This window comes from Balaenoptera musculus, chromosome 1, assembly GCF_009873245.2.
Source record: "Balaenoptera musculus isolate JJ_BM4_2016_0621 chromosome 1, mBalMus1.pri.v3, whole genome shotgun sequence".
Lineage (NCBI taxonomy): Eukaryota > Metazoa > Chordata > Mammalia > Artiodactyla > Balaenopteridae > Balaenoptera > Balaenoptera musculus.
This window is the reverse complement of record NC_045785.1, coordinates 143,160,305-143,182,965: the sequence shown is the minus strand read 5'-3', so window position 1 is coordinate 143,182,965 and position 22,661 is coordinate 143,160,305. Positions and strand designations below refer to the sequence as shown.

At 40.9% G+C, this 22,661-nt stretch overlaps 1 protein-coding gene across 2 annotated transcripts in view; it reads left to right on the top strand.

Moving 5' to 3' along the window:
* The first annotated feature begins 19,330 nt into the window (after positions 1-19,330).
* SMYD2 (SET and MYND domain containing 2) overlaps positions 19,331-22,661 on the top strand; it is a 51,668-nt gene continuing 48,337 nt past the window's right edge. Inside the window, exon 1 of one of the 2 annotated variants that reach the window (XM_036860952.1) lies at positions 19,331-19,748. In XM_036860952.1, coding sequence (XP_036716847.1) covers positions 19,576-19,748 — 173 coding nt within the window. In that variant the 5' untranslated portion in view covers positions 19,331-19,575. The remainder of the gene's footprint in view (positions 19,749-22,661) is intronic. The other variant, XM_036860941.1, reaches the window with a different exon arrangement.

Genomic DNA, 22,661 nt, shown 5'->3' with positions numbered 1-22,661 from the left:
GAGTCTCAACAATAAATCAAAGTGGAGCATCTGTCAAGTCTGGATCATCTGGATGATTCAGACCCATAGATTTTCTGTGATGACTGTCTGCCCAACAACGTGCCACTCCACCCCTGCTGTGTAGCAGCCCACGTGCTTCAAAGGGCATTGACCCCACTGACATCTCCAAAGATGTAAGCAAGTCAAGGGAATCCGATCCCTGGGTCACTGAGTGACCTGGGCCTTAACACCATCATCACATGGCATTCTACTGGTCACAGGATTGACACTAAGCTCTCACTTGCCTACTAACTGAAGAAGGCATTCCTTCTCCTGAGGCATTTTCAAGAAAGCAAATAGCCTAGCTATTTTGGCAGCCTCTCTAGGCCTGTCAAGAAAGCCAGCTTTGGGTTGAAGACAATACATTGGATGGCAGAGCAGAGAGGCAAGAAAAACCCCAATATTAGAGTTTTGATAAACAAACCCAGAAGCCTGACTACCTCCATATTTTCTATTATACATGGGTCAGTAAACTCCCTTATTTTTAAAGTTGGTTGAGTTTGGGTTTTTCTTTATCTTATCACATGCTTATGTTTTCTAGATTGCCTAACCACTATTATACAGTTCATTATGAAAAAAAAAAATGCTCCTGAACTTGCCCATATTTACCCAATTAACTATAAAAGAGTATAAAAATAGTTCTGACATTAAAATTCAGATCTTGACAAAATGTATTTATGCCATAGGCTTATTTGCAGTTGAGTGAACTCTTCATCTTCATGAATTGTCTTTATTAGATAAAACAACAAATATGTTTACATATTTTTATCTTTGCCTGGAGACAGCATTTCCTTCTCTCCCTCTCTCTCTCTCTCTCCTTGATTAGCAGTAGTTCTGCTCAGGCAAAACTTTTAGAAGCCATTTACTATATCATCAAAATGAGAACTGTCAAGTCATAAGCATTAGAAAGTGAGGAAATGATAATCATATTCCAAAAAAACATTTTATTTAAATTCAGAAAATAAATACAGATGAGGATTACTCCACCTCAAGGTTTACTTGAAAGCATTTTTGAACTTTATTGCCCTAAAGATTAATATATTATTGATTAAATAACACTAGTCTAAAGCAGCTCAAATTGTAGCTGTCCTAGTGTCTGAATAATGCTGACATTTATAGAAAATCAAACCAGATAATGGATGAAAATTAATATATTTTGCAAATGTAATTATTTGATGGACTACCTTCAGTAATTTAGGTAACTGTCAATTTTCCCTTTTATTTTGTGCAGTGTAATATTTTTCTAAACAAAATGAGAAACAAAACAAGTATAAACACATAAAACAGAATATTCCAAGGCACAGTCCTTAATATTCTTCCCTTCTCTATTCACACTCACTGTCTTGGTGATCATACCCAGGCTCATGGCTTTAAATAACATTTGTACACCAATTATGAGCAGTTTTAAATCCCCACCCCTGACCTCTCTCCAATCTCACAACTTCTGTCTCCAAATACCTTTTTGACATCTCCATCTGGATGTCTAATCGTTTAAACTCAGCATGACCAAAACTCAACTCTTGCTCTTCCCCCTCAAAATCTGTCTGACTTTCGTCTTCCCTATTTCAGTGCAAGGCAACTTCATTTTTCCAGTTACTCAGGACAGAACACTGAGTCACCCTTGACTCATCTCTTTCTCCCAAACACAACATCTAATTTATCAGTAAATCTTTCCTTTTGGCTCTACCATCAAAACATACCCAGAATTGGATCACATCTCTCCACCACCAAGTCCATTTGCCTATGTGGAGTCACTGTCACCTCTTGCTTGGATCATTGCAATAGCCTCCTAATTGGGGACCCTGCTCCCACCTTTGTCTCATAACTTACAAGATAGATCCTTTACAATGTTAAGTCACGTCATGTCAATTCTCAGCTCAAAATCATCAATGGCTTCCTATTTTTACTCAGCATGAAAACCAGCGCCTTCATAATGACCTCTATGCATAGCCCTCTACTTCCTCTCTGACTTCATATCCTTCTATGCATTCCCCCTTGATCACTCAGCTCCAGCCGCACCAGGCACACCCTCAGCTTTGATGGTCTTTCTTCCCTTTCTTCCACTTTCCTTCCAGATCACTGTGAGGTCATATTTGAATGAAACCCACCCTGGGGAGCCTATTTAAAATCGCAAACTCTCTTCTCTGCAACCACCTGTTCCAATTTCCTGCCACACTGTTCTATTTTTCTACTTTTCCTTGGCACTATCACTGTCTAACATTCTCTGCACTTTACTTAGTTATCATGTGTATTGTCTCTCTCTCCTGTCAGAAGGTAAGCGCCATGCATTTAGGGATCTTGGTTTGTCCACTTGTGTATCTCAAACACCTTGATCAGTGCCTGGAAGATGGTGAACATGCAATATATATTTCCTGAACAAATAAATAGGAAACATAGACTACTATACATGCCTTACTTGTTGGTGACAAAAATGGAACAATCCTAAGACTGAAATTAGACCTTTTTTAGTTTTATAAAGGGCTTTACAATTTGCTTTATTTATTTGCCATTGCATGGAAACGTGAATATTTTTTGAAAATACATACTGATGCATGTAATACTAGTATTAATAGAAACTCATTAATAAATAAGCTTTAACATCTCGTACACCCACACATAACACATGTCTACAGATTTCAAAGCTTGCCTATGGGTTCCAACCCCAGCACACTTCTCTCATTTGTCCTAACTCAGTCCAGGCAGATATATTGGCTATATCCTTGGCTGGATTTTATCTTGAGATGAAGTTTATTTCTCCTCTAATTTTTACTCCCCAAATTCTAAACCTACGAAAAAGTTTTTAAAATAGTATATACCCCTTTATCTATTGTTGCCAATTTTTAACATTTGCCACATTTGCTTTCTTTCTTTCTTGTATATATTTTAATTTTTTTCCTGAACCCTTTGATAGCAATTTGCTGATATCATGATATTTCACCCTAAAATACTTCATTGAGCATCACTTAAGAACAAGAACGTATCCTATTTCACCACAATAAATGAATCATACTCAAGGAATTTTAACATTAATATAATATTTTTACCCAATATAGTCCATATCGAAATTTCCTCAATTTCCCAGTAATGTTGTTTGTAGTCTTGTTTTTTATATTCAGGATATAACCATAGACTCTGCATTATATTTAGATGCCATATCTTTAAAATAGTTCCTCCTCCCTCTCGCCTTCTCCCTCCTCCTATGCCTCTCCTCCCTCTTCTCCTTTTCCTCCTTTTTTGTCTGTGATGTCATTGACATTTCAAAAGTGTCCAAGCCAGTCACTTCCTCATTACTAGATTCAGGTTAAAGATTTTCAGCAAAACCTCTCCCTTAAAATTAGGCTCTTGATGGATACTTTAATAGCTATGAAAGTGGCAGTTCAATGAAGTGGTTTACAAGCCTAGATCATGCAGCTACACATACCTGGGTTTAAATCCAGCTCTACCACTCATGTACTGTGACAAATACTTAATAGTTTTTTGCTTCAGCTCCCCTATTAGATGGAGATGATCATGTTACTCATAGTGTTATGTAGATTAAATAGGTTAGTGTATGGGAAGCACTTAAATAGTACCTGGCATTTGGCAAATGCTCTGTGTTAGCTCTACTTACAGTTTTCAAAAAATCTGGACTGATTTCTATTTAGTGGCTGAGAGGGGGACACAGGAAAACTATGAAAGGCCTAGCTTAGAATTTAATTGTCCCATTACTGTTTCTGGAAGTTCAGAGTGTTTTTTACCTCATCCCCTCTTGACAAATGGCATTGGTTGGAGATTCAGAAAGGAGAGTAAGGGTGGCATGTGTGTGCAACCCCGGGGAAAGGTTCAGAGATGAGCTGTCATCATCTGACACGCCTCTAGAGGGCAGCAGAGGCACTAGCGGCTCTCGGCTCGTCGCAAGTGAACCCCACGTGAGTCACTCCGTAACCGGGGTAGGAGGTCGGCTGTACTTAACAGAATAAAGAGGTGTGCGATTCTTTACTTGGGAGATGAAGCAAATAACCACAAGTAACGCCGACGTACGTTATCGTTTTGGTAAGAAAGCTAAGCTTAGATTTAACTGTTTCCAAGACTAAATATATCACACTAGTGTGCATGCCTCATCCAAACCATGGTAACATGAAACTCACTAGGTCTGGTTCCAGCAATTTAATTCTTAGCAAGCAGCTGAGTGTTAAGAGTGACTCTGATATAATTGCTGCCAGTGCCAGCTCCCCATGGGCAGGGAATACCACCCTCTCCCAGCAGAACAGAGAGCCCATCGGCACGACTGTCACCTCTTCTTCTTTAGTTTCCAAACATGTACAGGGGTTTTCTACTTCATGTCAACTTTGACCTCACGGTTAATGTTTCTAACTATCAGAATTCAAGTGTTCTCCTATAGCTTAAGCTATTTCCAAGTGTTGAAATAGAGGCCTCCTAAAAATCTTTCAGAGCATTCAAAAATTGACTAAACTACAAATAATTAATTATCAGCAACATTCTTAGCACATTCTCAACATTTCAGATGGGCAGTACCGGGTCATGGGTAAGGTCATGGACTCTGAAAACAGATAACCTGGGTGTGAATCCCAGCTCCACAACTAACTAGCTGTGTGGTCTTGAACAAGTTAATCTCTCTGTACCTCAGTTTTCTCTTCTGTAAAACGGGGATATTGATAGTACCTACCTCATAGGGTTGTTAGGAATATTTAAGAAGTTAATATATGTAAAACTCTTTGAACAGTCCCTTGTACTTAATGAGCACCATAGACGTGTTAACATTTATTAGCTAGGGTCTCAGGATCTTTGCCAAGCATTCAAGCCTTTCCCTGCCCCCTTCTCCCCTTCTCAACAACCATGGTGGCAGAGCAGCAACTAGGATTCAACGCACCCACAGAGCATTACTCTGCACAGGTATCTGCAAAAAAAGGAGCATTTCTCCTTTCACCCAAAACACACGGGAAGAAAACTGTACAACTTCAGCATCTCCTAAGCCTTCTCCTTTAAGTGCCCTTGATCCATCTAAGTCCCTTTCTATAGGCTCTGCATCATCTTCTCTGGACCAGCAAGGTTCTGGCTGATTTTCTTGATGCAGGTTTGGTTATCACTTGTTTCTCTCTTGATCACCTGCTCTAGCACAGCCATTCTAACCTCTTGAGGAAATACTTAATTGGTCACCCACCACTATGCACAAGCTTTTCCCCTCTTTCAACCGAGCAGAAAGAGATAGACAAGAATTATACATATTCCCCATGTTAAAACAGAAAAATAGAGAAATAGAGTTCCTTTAGTAAAACTAAAGTGAACTCCTTTAAAGTTTAAAAAAAGAATTTAAAAATGTTTTGGAAAACAGATATTGTTACACCAAAACCAAAAAAAAAGAAATCACTTTAGTGATTTGGAGAGGAAAATAAACTTTGTTTAAAAAATAGGAGATTAAGAGGATGATGATGAATATATAGAAAATCAGATCAGCATTTTAAACTGACATCATCTTATGTAAAAACATGATCTGTGTGAGTACATCTTGTTAAGAAAGACTTGTGGAATCACTTTTTACATAATTTTCTGAGAACCAGGCAGGTTCCATTGGTTAGAGTGGTTTGGGAGCAGTACAAATACACCCATTGTCTAGTTTTTTAGTCTGTCCTCTGAGCTTACCTTAGGCTTGCGGGATTGGGTATCTGAAGCTTAGTTCAACAAATTATTGATTGCTCCTCAGACATACTTTCAGCACTTCTAGAAACCCAATAAAATCAAAATAGTTTATGCTATATAGTCCATTGTGAGAACTGTAGAAAATTGTAATAATACCATAGCACACTGTAAAGGTATGATCTTTCCATTGTAACATAGTGGTTTAAGCACGTGGCATTTGGAATCGAACTGCAGCGTTTCAAATCCCAGCTGTTCCACCTACAAGCTTTGAGATCTTGGGCAAGACTCAGTGGCCTCAACTGTCCCATGGAGATAATAGTACAGACATACCTCGTTTTATTGTGCTTTGTTTTATTGTGCTTTGCAGATATTGTGTTTTTTACAAACTGAAGGTTTGTGGCAACCCTTCCTTGAGCAAGTCTATTGGTGCCATTTTCCAACAGCATTATTTTTAAATTAAGGTATGTATTATACGTTGTCTTTTTAGATATAATGCTACTGCACACATGAAAGACTCCAGTAGAGTGTAAGCATAACTTTTATATGCACTGAGAAGCCAAACAATTTGTGTGCCTCACTTTGTTGCTATATTTGCTTTATTGCAGTGGTCTGGAACTGAACCCACAACATCTCCGAAGTATGCCTGTACCTACCTGTAGCAGACAATATAGGCGTTTCTGACCCATCGCCTTTGGTAAGCAGCTGATGCTCTTCCTTCATGGATTCTCCCTCCACCCCACATTCCTTGCCATTCCTGTTGGTTGTTAACTAATAACTCTAGGGGAGGGTGGAAGCCAAGCTCCCTTTCCTAGCAGTTACCCCAGAGCTGCCCCTTAAAGACTTTGGCCTGATATGCATCCTTCCTTGGCTCAACTCCATTTCCTGTCCTGCTTCCCCCACTCCGTACTGGTCTCTTCTGGGGCCACCTCAGGGATAAATCCCTTGCATTTGAACCTCATCTCAGTATCTGCTTCTGGGGACCTAGGATTTCACATTTAACCCTCACAGAGTTTAGAAAGGATAGAGGAGGATAATACACCCAAAGCACCTAAAACAGCATCTGGCATATCGTGAGTGCTGTGTAAGTGTTAGCTATTGTTCTTATCTGAGGTTGGACCTCTGTACCAAGAAAAGCCGAGGGAGCCGTATAAGGACTTCAACCTAACATAAGGCCACAAACATACAACCGCTTGAGAATTGTTGAGGGAACTGAATAATCCACATAACTGCTTTCATTTGCATCACTGGTTGCACCCTTGGCCTTAATTACAAGGGAATAAGTGCTTCTGGCTGAGTTGTAATATAAAGAGGCTGCCACTGTGTGCTCCCAAGAGACCCACCACAGGCATTCAATTTAGTTAATAAGTATGGGTACTGAAGACTTGAACGTTCTCACTCCCATGTGCTACTTTTTTTTTCTTTATAAGTGGAAAGTCTTTGGTTCCTCCTTTAACTGGGTTTCATGGAGTAGTTTCAAGGTTGCTTGTCTGAAGGTAAACAGCAGGAGTCTTAAGAACTTAATTTTAAGAAATTCAAAGAGCAAAGGATGCACTTTGTTCTTCGAGTTTCTTAAACCTATATTTCATATCCTTTCATAATAATTTGTCTTTTATGGATAAAATATACACAAATTACTTAGAAAAAAAGACATCTAAAATGACCTTGGGAGACCAAGTTCTGTTTTTAAATGGCAGGCACAGGGTATATTATTAAGATTTCTATATGGTAGCATTTCTAGCACAGCTCAGAAAGAGCATTTACCATTTCTTTATTATTCAGTTCAAATATAAGGGCAAAGAAAGTTACTCATAGGATTTCTTTTTTCATGGTTTTCATTTATCAGCTCCTGGAAAAAAAAAAAATGATATAGGCAAAAATCCCAACATGATAAAACCAGAACTAAAGTAATAGTGGTTGGGGGGAACCTCTAAGTGAATTATTATGATCCTAGGTCCTAAAAAAAATTATTCTTCTCTGCTTCTCTCATCTGACCCCACTACAGACTGGCTTTTGTCCACTTCACAGCACTTGAGCCATTAATGATCTCTTCCAGGACAAATGGAATGTTCTCTCTTCTACCCTTATTCACTTTAATCTATTTGTCGCCTTTGTTCGACTCAACCACTATCTTCCTCCTCCTCCATAAGCCTCTCTTCTCCTAATTTTGTCTGATCCTTTAGTATTTCCTTTCTTTTCAATTTTATTATATATTTTAAAAATAAAAATGAAAATGACAATTAGAGGTGAGGGGAAAAAAGCACCCCCCCCCCACAAGCCAAACACTGTTATTTCATTGGATTCCTCAGGTTTTTTTCTTATTGGTTTCACATACTATGTATAGGATTTTGTAATCTTTTTCTACCAAATTTTTATTTTAATTATTTCACATGTTGCCATATAATCTCCATAACCTCCATCCTTAATTCCTTTGAATAATTTCATCTCTTTCTTTGACTCGTTCCTCTCCCCAACAAATCTGCTGATGAACAAAAGACTACTTTATATCCCACATTCTCCTTTTACATTCAACTCTCTCTTTTGTTCTAATGATATGAATACTATTAAGGAAACAAAACTCCAGGGTCCCACCAAAATACTTGTACCAAAATACTACTTATTCTGAAACTTAATCGGGCAATTCAGATCAAAGATGTAATCTTCTGAAATGCCTAAAACATAGGCATTTCTTTCCTCTAAACAAACAAACAAAAAAAATCCCAAGATTTTTTCAGAGTTCCTAGAAAAATGACAGGTAGGTACAGGCACTTAATTAGTAGTTTTTAACAAGATACTAGATTAGCACTTTCGAAATTCTGCTCCAGATAAAATCAGTGAAATATTAGTAGATGTTCTACTTTAAAAAGAGGAAGGGAGTGAGAGGAATTACCATTATTAAAAAAAAGTTGGAAAATCTTAAATTAAAAAAAAAATTAAAGGGTTTCCTTACTGAGAGAATTTTCAGAGCCTCTACTATATTAATCCCAGCACCTACCACAGTTGGTAGGTGCCCAATAAGTATTTGCTTAATACATGAATGTGCACTGTGAATCTCCAAGAAATAATACTACATGTGACATGTACATTGCTAAAGAAAAGCAATTTATTTATTTGAGATATTTAAACAACTATTTAAAAGATTGTTTATTGCGGCATCGTTTAGACGAACTAAAAACTCCAAACAACCCTAATGTCCATCAACTTAGAGGTTGGTTGAATGAATTATGGGGCAATAAAAGGCCATGTAGCCATGACAAAGTATAAGTTAATATTTATTGACACTAAAAGATGTCAACGACATATGAGAAAAAGTAGATTCTAGAACACTATGAAATTTTGTATGCTATCTGTCTAAATAGACAGATATATCATATATACATATTATATATATATATATATATATATATATATAATATATATATATATATATAATGACAAGGATATATACCAAAAAGCTTATAGTAATTATTTTTGGTTGGTGCAATGATTTTCACTTTGTATTTTATATCTTTATTATTGTGTATGATGGTTTGTGCAATGAACACGTCTTATTTAGTCAGAAAATGCAATAAAGCTATTTCAATATTTAAACAATAAATAAATATAAGCAGCATCGACTGAATGGAATTACACAGCACTTGGTGGCCATCAGTATAAAACTGCAGATAATAAACCAACCTTTTAGAAAGCTTTTCCAAGCTGAAAACTTTCATCACAAAATTATTTTTAAATACTCTATCTTGCTAATAGCAGCAATAACAAAATTAGTGGTGAAACTTATACTTAGAATCTATTTACTTCCTTGCATCCCAATTCTCAGTGTTACTTGAATATCTAAAGAACAACTTGAACTTCAGTGAACACCTTGGGAGCAGAAGACAGTACCTGGGGCCAGGATTGGATTGGCTCTCTCCTTGTTAACTATTACTGTGAAGAGGATCTGTAACAACTTTAGCCTCAATTTCCTGAACTCTAGAATAAAGCTTAGGGACCAGATGATATGTAGGATTCCTTTAGCCAAAGTTGTATGATTTTATCTAAGATGTCTCATCTTAACTGTAATGAAATGCAGGGAATGCTATACAATGATTTAAATTATTTTTCTATCCTCTTCACCGATGGTAAACATTACAATAAATCATCAAATAAATATATACGCATATTTTTACATCAGTTTCACACAATGTATCAAAAGTTTTATAAATTTGTATGTGCTTTACCCAGCAATTCCACTTTTAGGATTTATCCTAATGAATTATTCAAGAATGTATATAAAGATTTAATTTGACAAAGATGTTCATTTCAAGATTACAATAGAAAAAAAAGAAACAACGGACATCGACAGTGTCCAATGGGATACTAATCTATACTAAATAGATTACTGTACCTTATAGGATACCACAATAGTCATTAAAATGATGTAGAAAAATATTTGTCATAGAAAGAGATTTACAACACATTTTTAGGTTGAAAAAGCAGGTTATAAAACAGCATTTACAGTATAATCCGTATTTGTTGTAAAATATTTCTATGTTCATAAACAAAGGTATGGAAGGATCTACAACAAGATTTTACCTGACAATCACTGGGTTTATATGTGTTTTATAAACTTTATAAAGTTAATATACATTGCTTATCTAGCATTACAATCAGTGGACTTATGAATTTTTTCCATAGTTTGTTTCCCTTAGCACTCTGGATAACATAAATAAATCACTTATTGTCAAAAAAAATATGACTCAATAAAACTATATCAGTAAATTCTTGCTTAAAATGGTAATGTTAATAACACCATCATCAAAGATGCCTAATCACTTTTCTAAAAATAATAAAATTGTGATAAGCACAGAAGTGAATTTTTAAAATGCCTTTGAAGAAATGATAGTTTCAACTGAACGTGGCCTTATATTTTTTGATCCACAGTAGTCTGTACATTAGATGGTACAGACAAGCCCCAGGGTCCACGACCAAGAGGAAAATAAAGAAAATCAAGGTGCCGTAATTCTGAATACTTAGCATTGGGTTATTTGAAGACTCACCATTCTGCACTAAGGAATAATTCCAAGTAGTCTCTGAAATGACACTGTAAAGCCCTTCTTAACATTCACACCTCTAAATTTCACAAAATAGTATAATTTATTAAAAAGCTGATGGGATCCCCAGAAGACTGACAATTTTTATTTTGCCTAGAATATTCTAAAGAATATCACTTACAAATATTTGCAAATGAAGCAACTGACAAAGGATTAATCTCCAAAATTTACAAGCAGCTCATGCAGCTCAATATCAAAAAATCAAACAACCCAATCCAAAAATGGGCAGAAGACCTAAATAGACATTTCTCCAAAGAAGATATACAGATGGCCAACAAACACATGAAAGGATGCTCAACATCACTAATCATTAGAGAAATGCAAATCAAAACTACAATGAGATATCATCTCACACCGGTCAGAATGGCCATCATCAAAAAATCTACAAACAATAAATGCTGGAGAGGGTGTGGAGAAAAGGGAACCCTCTTGCACTGTTGGTGGGAATGTAAATTGATACAGCCACTATGGAGAACAGTATGGAGGTTCCCTAAAAAACTAAAAATAGAACTACCATATGACCCAGCAATCCCACTACTGGGCATATACCCTGAGAAAACCATAATTCAAAAAGAGTCATGTACCAAAATGTTCATTACAGCTCTATTTACAATAGCCAGGACATGGAAGCAACCTAAGTGTCCATCAACAGATGAATGGATAAAGAAGATGTGGTACATATATACAATGGAATATTACTCAGCCATAAAAAGGAATGAAACTGAGTTATTTGTAGTGAGGTGGATGGACCTAGAGAGTGTCATACAGAGTGAAGTAAGTAAGTCAGAAAGAGAAAAACAAATACCGTATGCTAACACATATATATGGAATCTTAAAAAAAAAAAAAAAAAAAGGTCATGAAGAACCTAGTGCCTAGTGGCAAGATGGGAATAAAGATGCAGACCTACTAGAGAATGGACTTGAGGATACGGGAAAGGGGAAGGGTAAGCTGGGACAAAGTGAGAGAGTGGCATGGACACATATACACTACCAAACGTAAAATAGATAGCTAGTTGGAAGCAGCCGCATAGCACAGGGAGATCAGCTCGGTGCTTTGTGACCACCTAGAGGGGTGGGATAGGAAGGGTGGGAGGGAGGGAGACTCAAGGGAAGAGATATGGGGACATATGTATATGTATAACTGATTCACTTTGTTATAAAGCAGAAACTAACACACCATTGTAAAGCAATTATACTCCAATAAAGATGTTAAAAAAAAAAGAATATCACTTACAGCCTCCATCATTTAAAAAGAAAAGATATTCTAAACTTAAAAAGATCCTAATCTCAGATTTTTTTTTTAAGTCCTTTAGGAAAAGTCACTTTAGCTTTATAAATATAAGCAGTACATTGTTCGCGTTTGTCTCATTTTACTATAGACTGGTGAAAGTTGAGCAGGCACTAGCACTGGTTTTTGAGTCAGTTATCTAGTAAAGAGGTTCCTGTTTAAAAAAAAAAAAAAAAACCAGGACAAACAAACACTATGTGTATTTAGTCAACTATTCAGAAAGTTGTTGAGAAACGATTCAGATGATTTAAGAAAGTGAACTAAGTTTAATATTATTTAGGTTAGATAAGGACAACTTTTTTTCCACTTGAAGTTCATTTAAATAACAATACAGTAAAACTAAAATGAACTTAATCATCTTTCTTCCCATTTCCCAAACATGTCATTTATGTGTTGTATTTACAAGGTTTGTCATATTTGCATAACACCTCTACTATAATTTATTATTTTTCCTTTCAGCCTCTCTCCTAGGCAATAATACCTATGAAACCAGAGATCTGATGGGCAAGTGTACACATTTAACCGTTCTGCCATCTAAAGGATCTTGCATATTTGTCTCCACAAACACTCACCTAGTCTAACTTCCTCATTTCACTGAGGAGCAGCATGTTAAACAGTGTGCTTTTTACTTATGTGTTCATGATCTTACTTGAAGAGGATGGCAGAGCAGTTGATGGACTTGGAAAACAATAGCAATGCACAGAATCTCTTCATGGCCTGTCAGCTTAATTGTCCGTAAGATACGTGTATAATTTTAAAGATACTGCAAGTTGACCTAACTCTCCTATTACCAATTTCAATTTTTTTTATGGTTCTTAAATGGCTCAGCACTCTCTACCTGGTATTATCCATTCATCCAACAAATATTTCTTGGGTGCCCAACCTGTATCTGGCACTGCCTGGGTAAAACAGTGGGCAGAACAGACAACATTCCTTGCCCTCATGAGGCTTACACTGTAGTAGATTTTTGTTGCTTTCTAAGTATATGTCATGTTTCCTCTTCTAGATTCTAAGTCCCTAGAGAACAAGATCTGGGTCTAATTTAACTTTGACTCCTCCATAGCACCCAAGGGAGCGCTTTGCACTGTTATATCAGTAAATAATTGACTAGGGAAAGGATGCATAGCTCTTTGGTCTGTTTGACACTTTGACCCTGAGAACCACACTTATTAATCATTTTCCCTTTTTTCCACTTAATCTATTCTTTTTTCAGTTTTCAATTTTTCTGATTTCAATTTACAAAATGCTGAAGACGAGAAAAAACAGAGAGAAGGCTTGTGGTAGAGGAAAGCTAGCAAATGATGGAGCAAAAATGCACATTTCATCTGTTGCATTCAAAGTGCTATAATTCAGAAATGTGCCAGTGAAATAAATGCCTGAATGTTTAAATTTTCATAAAAAGTAGCCTTTAAAATATATTCAGATAAGAAAATGTTTTGACCTGTGTATACTTTCCAAAATCATTCAAAAAATTATTGGGGTCTTAACTTTGCTGTATTTAAAAACACTGTTGCATACATTCATTTTGTATCAAGTAAAGTCACAAATCCTCTTTTTCCAGCTTAAGAAAATATATTGTATTTACCTTAAATTTTCATGATTTAATAAACATTTAACCTTACTAATTTTTAATGCTTAATAGGAAAGAAAACTAAACCAAAGATTTTTTTTCAAAGTGTTGCCATAGCTCGCAGTTGAGATGATGACAGTCATTTTTGCACGGATTCTTCTTCAAGAATTCAATTCACAGCTATCGACTTTTTCCTCCTGTATTTTTCTCCCCTCTTATAAAAGAAATAAACTATACTGATATATTCAAATTCTGTGTAAAGATTAAACCTATAAGAGGGGTAGACTCAGGCTTTAAGGCTTTAAATATCCTATCTCATCTCTTTTTTTGGTGGAACTCTTCTGCCCTCACATAAATTGGTGGGGATTTTACACGTAGCGCAAAACCCTGAAAATCTGGCTCCAGGGGAGTTGCTCAAGGTCATGGGCCTTTGGTTAACAAGTCAAATTCTGTACCCAGCACCCCTCCTCCAGCCAGAGACACTGCTTCCCCCAAAATAAGGAAGTTGTTAACAGTTCTCAGTAAGACGAAAGTATGCAAAACCTCTAAACTTTGTTACAGTCAGTACTTTTTTTAAATGGGGAAAAAAAAGGTAGCAAGAGATAAAGAAAAAAGTTTACTAGTCTAGATCAGGACCAACTATGTCAGTAATGGGCCTTTTCTTGGGTCTTTGCTGCCTTTTTTTTTTTTTTCTAATTTATTTTATTGAAGTATACTTGATTCTTAACCACTGCGCCACCAGGGAAGTCCCTTGTGAAGACTCTCGTGATTGCATTGAGGGCCCACCTGGATGATCCAAGACAATCACGCCACTCAAGATCCTCAATTTAACACATCTGCGAGACCCTATTAAACCATAGAAGGTAACATTTACAGGTTCCAGGGATTTGGGCCTAATATCTTTGGATGCCATTATTCAGCTACTACAGAACTGCTTGCATGTGTGTTGGTCTTTTCACCTTTGTATAATAAGGGTCTCTCACAGTGTGAGCACATCATGTGTAGTCAATAAATGAAATACACGCAGAGGTATAGTGGTATAGGCTAGGGGTCCACTATCAGTGGTCATTGGTATTCCTGCTTTGCTAAGGCTTTATTTCCCCAGGCCAGAGTTATTTCTTTTATGTGCTAATCTGTGGTTGGAAGGATATTTTACTCATGAATCAGATCAACTTATAGGTTAGAGAAATTAAGTGAAGGGGGCCTTCATGCTCTCATGGCTTCTTCTGAGCTATGGTGAGGCAAAGTAACCAAAAAACTCCATTCAAACTCCATTCCTTCCAAGCCGTGGGGTGGGAGGTAGTGGAAAATGTGGAGGGGCCCTGGCAGCTGAATGGCGACTTTCCCAGAATGTGAGAATGCAGCGTAGCTGTCTGACAAGCATGAGCTGCATTAAGAGCTCTGTCATCGGTCTACAGGGCTGGTGAGTTACCATTCCTTGGCAGTTTATTTTAAACACAGTATTCTTCATAAGCTAAGCTCCTAAATTCATGGCTATTACTTAACTGACCATTTCTCCATCTCGAGTCATTTGAGTTCAGTACAGGCATTTTTCTGAAATGAGGCTGTTTCTTTTCCAGTGTTCTTAAAATCATAGCCCCCTTCACCATAAGAATAAGTCTGTTCCAGCCACCACTCACTTGGAAAGACAACTCGGGGGTTACACGATTGTTTTGCTCAGCTGTTGGAAATCTTTCTCAGTGAAAGAGGAAAAAATGACTTGCAATAAAGTAAACAAGCAGATTACTTTGCACAAGTAATCCTTGAAACAGTCAATTGTTTACTGCATTATAATTGTTTGTTTACTTCTATGTCGGTCTTTTCATCTTTGTGCTGGTTAGAGCTTCCAGAAATCAGAAAGTTAAAAAAACCAGAGTCCCCAGATTTATCCAAGATTTGCCCAGGGAGGTGTGTATTTGGAAACTTCTGAGGCTTGAGAAAATTCTTTCATTAACATACAACATCCATCTGTAATAAAACACAATTGTCAAAATCGATTTAGGTGAAGGCAACTGGCATAAAGCTCATCTAACATAGTCTGGCATCTGCCAGAGGCTTTTTTCATCAGAGTGGACTCCTTGTAGGTTGTCCAACAGGACCTACTTACCTCCTAAAATCATCTAGAACAACACTCTCCCTCTAGCCCTGCTCTAGTCACCCTTTCATGGAGGTCATACTTCTTGCAATCAATGAAACTTCGGACATGTGTTTCTAAACCAAACTTGGATCTGCTCGTCCATGCACTATAAAGCCAATCTACTGATACTGGGTTGTGGTGGAGGAAAGTGCAGCATTTATTGCAGGGTGCCAAGCAAGGAGTCTGGGTAGCTAGTGCTCAAAAGGCCTGAACTCCCCAGTGGCTTTCAGGGAAAGGTTTTTAAAGGTGGGGGCGTTGCGGTTGTGGAGATGCATGCTAGTGGACATTCTTCTGATTGGTTGGTGGTGAGGTAATCAGGAGTCAACATCATCAACTTCCTGGTTCCAACCAGTCTGGAGTCCACATGCTTGTGGTGAGCATGAAGTTAATTAACTTCTTCTACCTGGTAGGGATTTCTGTATCTGCAAAGCAGCCCAGAGGATATGGCTCAGAATATTATCTATATTCCTTGAGAAAGAACTAAAGATCCTTGACTTTGTTTAATGGCTAAACTATTATTATTTTGTCTTGCTTGACTGTTTTCCTTTCTTTCTGCATTTTCTCGCTTCTCTGATTAAATTTACTGGGGGAAGGCCTAGGAGGCTAAAGTTTTTCTACAGACAAGAGGCAGGCAGGGGACCCTGTGGGGGTGGGGTCTGTTCTGAGAAGGCCCCATAGGGTCCTGCTCGATTACACACGCTGGTCTCTCTGCTTACATTGCTTGTCCCTCCTCCTCTTCTCTTGATTAAGTTCTATTCATCCTTCAGATCTTAGTTCAGTCATTACTCTCTCTGAAAAGCATTCCTAGATTAGGTCATATCCTCTAAGCACTGCCCTAGCACTTGAGACTGTTGACAGTTTGTATTTGTTTATGTGATTGTCTGATTAATGTCTGCTTCCTCTGCCAGACTGTACAAAGCTCCGTGAGGACAGGGAATAAGTCAGTATTTTTTCATTGTTGTTGTTACCGTTATATCGCCAGCCTTTATCACTGTTGCTGGAACACAGTGAGCATATCATCAATATTTAAATGTTGAACGAATATGTCATGGAATCTCACACTAGTTCTGCCACTGGGTTATTAGGCAACTTATTTAACTTCACAGGGCCTCACTTTCCTTATTAGTAAGAAAATGCCTCTTACATTCCCCAAACTCTAGGATATTTATGGTTCCTGTTTTGAGCCTACAAGATTTACTAGGCTAGAAAGCCAGCACTGTTATCTGCCTGCCGTGGAAAAGCCATACGCCAAGCTAGAAATTAAAATTACCCTCGACACCTTTGCCTTTTTCCCTAATGCCACCGCCCTGATTCCAGCTTTCTTCCACTCTCATTTAAAATACTGCAACTGGGCTTCCCTGGTGGCGCAGTGGTTGGGAGTCTGCCTGCTAATGCAGGGGACGCGGGTTCGAGCCCTGGTCTGGGAGGATCCCACATGCCGTGCAGCGGCTGGGCCCGTGAGCCACAGCTGCTGAGCCTGCGCGTCTGGAGCCTGTGCCCCGCAACGGGAGGGGCCGCGATGGTGAGAGGCCCGCGCACCGCGATGAAGAGTGGCCCCTGCTTGCCGCAACTAGAGAAAGCCCTCGCACGAACCGAAGACCCAGCACAGCCAAAAATAAATAAATAAATAAAAAAATAAAAAATAAAAAAAAAAAATACTGCAACTGCTCTCTTTACTGGTGGTCCTGTGTTTGGTCCTCTCCTCTTCCAGTCTATCTGCAAAGCTGCCAGCAGAAGTGTCTGTAACACTGGACTGATCGTGGCGCCCCTCTGCTTAAACACTTTCAGTGACTTCCACACCACCTGGGACAAAACTCACCCCTTGAGAAGATGCCCTTCCACTGCTCCTGCTTCACCTCCTGCCCTCTCCTTGAGAACTCATGCTCCACTCAGAACTCCTCAGGGGGTTGCAACTAGACACCTGTTTCCCATGCAATTCTCTCAGCCCGGAAAACTCTCCTCCTCTCCTGCACTTACAAAGTCCCATCTATCTTTTAGACTCAGCTCAAACGTTACTGGAATGTGGCCCCCGCCTTGACCAAACCCTCATTCTCCAGGCAGAGTTTGTCACTCCCTGCCTGTATTCCCACAGAACACTTTGTACAATCCACCCTAATAACACTTAGAGAGCTGTCTTTGCAGAAGGACATTTGGGTTAAGTGCATGGGCCTCAAATTCAGACTGCCTGGAGGCTGAAACCAAATTCTGCAACCTAGTTGTGTGGCCTTGGAAATTATTCTGAGTTTTAGTTTCCTAGTTTTGGAAACGGGAGATATATAACACCTACCTCATTGGGCAGTTGCAATTACAGATTAAATGGGATAATGTGTTTAAGGCACTTAGCACAATGCCTGGCCCATAATGTTCAATAACTAAGGGTAATTGTTGTTGGATTGCGAACATGTCAAATGCAAAGAACCAGCCTACATTTTGCCCATCTTTGTATCCCAGCGACTGGCCATAGTGGATGCTCAGTGAATGCTTCTTGAAGTGCCTAAATGGGAAAGTATCCATGATTTTTTTTTTTTTTCAGGTAGGCCAGAGGCTTATTCATTTTAGGAATTTTATTGACGTGTCAAAAATTCTACTAACCTTATGACATACTCCAAATCACATTTATCTTTCCCTTTGCTAAACCAGTCCTTAACTTACACATGCAACATAATGAGATCAAACTTGAGTTTTAAGTATTAGTGTTTTTTGCTAAATTCTCTCTTCATACATTGAGTCCTTACTGCATGCACATCAATTTCAGCCTTTACACACTCCTCGGTGAAACAGATTATATCCTTCTTTCTCATATCGCATGCAAGTGTATAGGACTTACGTGCTCAGCCCTGTTCTATGAGCTTTGCGTGTCTTAACTCCTCTATGAGACTTATAACCTAATTGACTTTTCTAAGATGACAGTGCGTGGTCAAACCGATTAGAATCACCGCAAATTCTAACCGTGTGTTCTGGCCACAGCATGGCATCGCCCCAACAAGTCTAAGTTCCTTGACTGCAAGGTTATCTCCTTCCTTCTCCGCATCGCTGCCTGTATGCAGAGACTGAGTGAGCAAGCCTGACCAGTGCATTTCCTTTTCCGTCTACGTAAGTAACTTCCACCAGAGGGGCAGAGGCAGAGTAGGTTCACAATGAATACTTGAGAGACTCTCTGGAAGGTTTGAAGTCTCACAGGGTTTAAACACCTTTAACCTTGGGGAAGCACCCTTTAACCCTCAGCACATCAAACTTTGCTACTGCGGTTTCTCTTCGGTGTCCCCCGAGGACTCCTTCTAGGGTCCTTTACAAGGACAGAGGAACTGAACTTAAGGTTGAGAAACATCTTGGGCCGCCCGCTTCAATTAACCAAGCGCGGGTCACGCTACGGGATTCTCCGGGAGGCGTTGGATACCTGACCCCCGGGCGACCCCATCCCGCCCACCGGAAAGCCGGCAGCGTCCAGCGCTCTCCGTGGAGACGCCGCGGAGGCGCAGACGCCTCCCGCCCTCCTTCCAGGAGCCGCCTGGGATGCAGCTCCCCGCGGCTGCCACACCGGAAGCGGCCCCGGGCGCGTGCGGGGCGGCAGCCGAGGGTCCCGCACGCGGGGCGGGGCCGCCGGGCAGGTCCCCCGCCTCCCGGGGGCGCGCGAGGACCGGGCGGGGCCGCCGTCCCTTCCGGGGAGCGGTGGCCGCCGCCGCGTCCGCCGGGCAGCTTCCCACCCCGCCCCCCCGCGGCTCTGGGTGACGCTTCTCCAATAACAGCTCGCGGGGAGCCGTAGCTGGGGGCTCCGCCGGCGCCAGGGCCCCTCTGCGCCAGCCCGGCCGCCGGCATGAGGGCCGAGGGCGACGGCGGTCTGGAGCGCTTCTGCAGCCCCGGCAAGGGCCGGGGGCTGCGGGCCCTGCAGTCCTTCCAGGTGGGGGACTTGCTCTTCTCCTGCCCGGCCTACGCCTACGTGCTCACGGTCAACGAGCGGGGCAACCACTGCGAGTTTTGCTTCGCCAGGTAGGGCGGTGCGCGCGGGCGGCGGCGGCGGCGGCGGCGGCGGCGGGCGGGAGCCGGGGGTGCCGCACGGACGGGCGGGCGGACCGCGGCGGGAGGAAGTGCGTGCGGCCCGCGGGGTCCTAGCGCCGGCGGCTCGCGGGGGAGGGGGCGGGCTGCTCCCTTGAACCCCGGGCCGGCTGTGCCACGTGCGTTAGGAAGGACCAGCCAAGTTCCCGCCGCACGTCCTGCACGGCATGTTTTCCGACTCGCTCCCGCGGGATGTGCAAACTGGCGAGGGGCAGGGTCCTGCCCTCACACGTGGGCTTGGAGCCAGGCTTGCTCCCAGCGGTGGCACGCACTGCCCACTCGGTGCGTTGCCAGCGGGGCCCCAGGTTCGCGCAGCCACAGCCTGTCACCTTTAACTTGTGCTTCCTGAGGTGTGTTCTGTGCCCCACAGTCTCTTCTGCCGCAGACTTGCCGTGTTTCCTCCAAGGAACTTAATGACACTTAATATTTCATGTAAAGTACATGCCCCTCTTCTTTCTTGTCACCCTTTGCACTTGGTATTTGGAGAGAAGCCAGAGGAGTACTGACCACACACCCGTGGTTCAGAGGGGCTGCACTGGTGGGACGTATCTAGCCCTGGTTTGGGATTGGGAAAACATGGCTGCTGGGGGGATGAGGCAAAACGTATGGCTGGAATTGGTATTTAATTGTAGCATATCATGTATGGGTGTATATGTGTATATTTTCACATACACCAACACATAATTGTATCTTCAAGCCTTATGATAGTTTCAGACCTGAAAGTCACGTTAGAAATCATGAATGCAACACTCTTTCCATTTCACAGGGGAGAAAACTAATGCCCAGAGAGGAAGTGTCACTGTGTATGTATAGTCACACCTATAGTTAAGAAAATGAAGTCTGGTGTCTTCAGTTCTGCCCATTTCCTACCTAGTTAAGTGCTCAATAAAATTACTGAGGCAGCAAGCATGGCATTGGAGTTAAGTTTGTACAGGGCCTTCCAGGACCCTGCTTTACTTTCTTTGAACCTCAGTTTCTTCATCTTTGAAGTGGAGATTCCTGGGCTAGATTAAGCCCACCTGAGGTCCTGCGGGTACCTTTGGAATACAGGTCTCAAGTCCAACACACGCTGAAATACTCAATCTCCGAGACGTGTTCCTCTCATTCCACGGTAAGACAGAGCAAAAGAAGGGACAAAAGCTAAATACTATAGTAGTCTTGTCCAGACTCCCTGCCAGAGCTGTCTTCCGCTTGGGGGGACCTGGAAAGGAACTAGACACAGAATCATGCCGTGGGCAGCTTAAGGGCTGTATGTGATGTGGCTCTTTGAATTGGTGAGCCAAGAGCTAAAGGGTCATGGCACCACTTTGCGACGTTTGAGTGAAGTGAGCATTGGGTTTTCCCAAAGTTAAAAAGGCTGCTGTGTCTGGTCCCTTGATCTTCTGAGCCTTGCTGTGGCTCAGAGTCTGAAGCAGTGTGGGTGTCTGGAGTGGCAGGAGCAAAGCAAGGTCACCCAGCACAGAAGGGGCCTCCCTCCATCAGGGATCCTGGTGATTCCTGGGGTCCATCGTGGGAGAGAAGACTGCGGTACCAGGCACATAGTAGGTGCTCAGATGGTAGTTACCTGACCACTCCTCTAGTGAATTAAAGATCAAATCCCGCTGGGTTCTCAGTGGAGAAGCAGAGCTGAGAGATTCTTCTCTTTTGCTGTGAGCCTCCAAACTCTATCTACTACACACACCCCCGACCTTAGAACAGGAAGGTAGAGTCAGGTGCAACTTGGCAAATCACCCTGCCGCATGGGACAGTGTTTGCCTTTGTTTTCCCTTTTTCTGAATGACATTCATCAGTGTCACTGTTGCCTTAGATCCCTCACCAGGGCTACCCCCTGCATTGGGGTGGGACTGCTGCACCTCTCCCCGCTTTTCTCTGGCTTAGGTGAACTTCTGTCAACATCCACAGCTCCTGTCCTCTCTCTCCCCAAGGACTCATTTGAAATCAACTAAAATTACACACAAGAAATGACGACATCATGATACCTGTGAAATTAGAAATATATCTGTACTTCACTCTGTGGTTTCCATTAAATGCGATTAGTTTGGAATTAGTGGCTAGATCATTCTCATAGATTTAGCACCATTTCCTCTGTCAACTGTCTGTATAGACCGAGGACAAATTATTCTGTCCAGCTGTACTAGAGGAACACATATATGTCCCCACGGTTCCCCCAGGGGGTAGGAGCAGAATTCTCACATACTGAAGCATACAGGGCAAAATCCACGACTTCCCCTCCCCTCCCATAAAAAGAAAACTACACCTTATCGTTTCTTGTGCCAGAAGTTGAAGGTAAATAATGTTGCTAAAGACAAATGAGCCACTACAGATCTCCCCTATCATATTAATTGTATCAGGGTTTGACTTATTTTGAAGGAAAGTAAGTGATTTTTTTTCAGGAGTAAGTATGTGTTCTATAAGTTGAAAAATAATGGGAATTCTCTTAAGTCACAGTGGAGTGGGATTCTTACTGTCAGGGCAATGCAGACAAAAGTTTGTATTTGTATCACATTTTCTCAGGGTGACACTTGGGAAGATGTGTATCTTGCCTCAGCTGCTAGAAGGCAGCCCCTAAAAATATAAATGTCTTCCAGTTGGGAGCTGTCCTCCTCAGACCTCTCAGAGGCGTTTTATGTACACACACACACACACACACACACACACACACACGCGTTGGCCTGGCCAACATTTTGTGGCACATTTTTTACATTATATTTCACTTGGTATTTGACAGATTTTAACACTTGCTAGTATTTGTCTCAGGGAAAAATCTGTAACCCTGGGTTCCATCTGAACATTCATTGTGTGTGCAGTTCCTCAGGAGGGCGGATGTATCCCTCTTGATCTTTCATT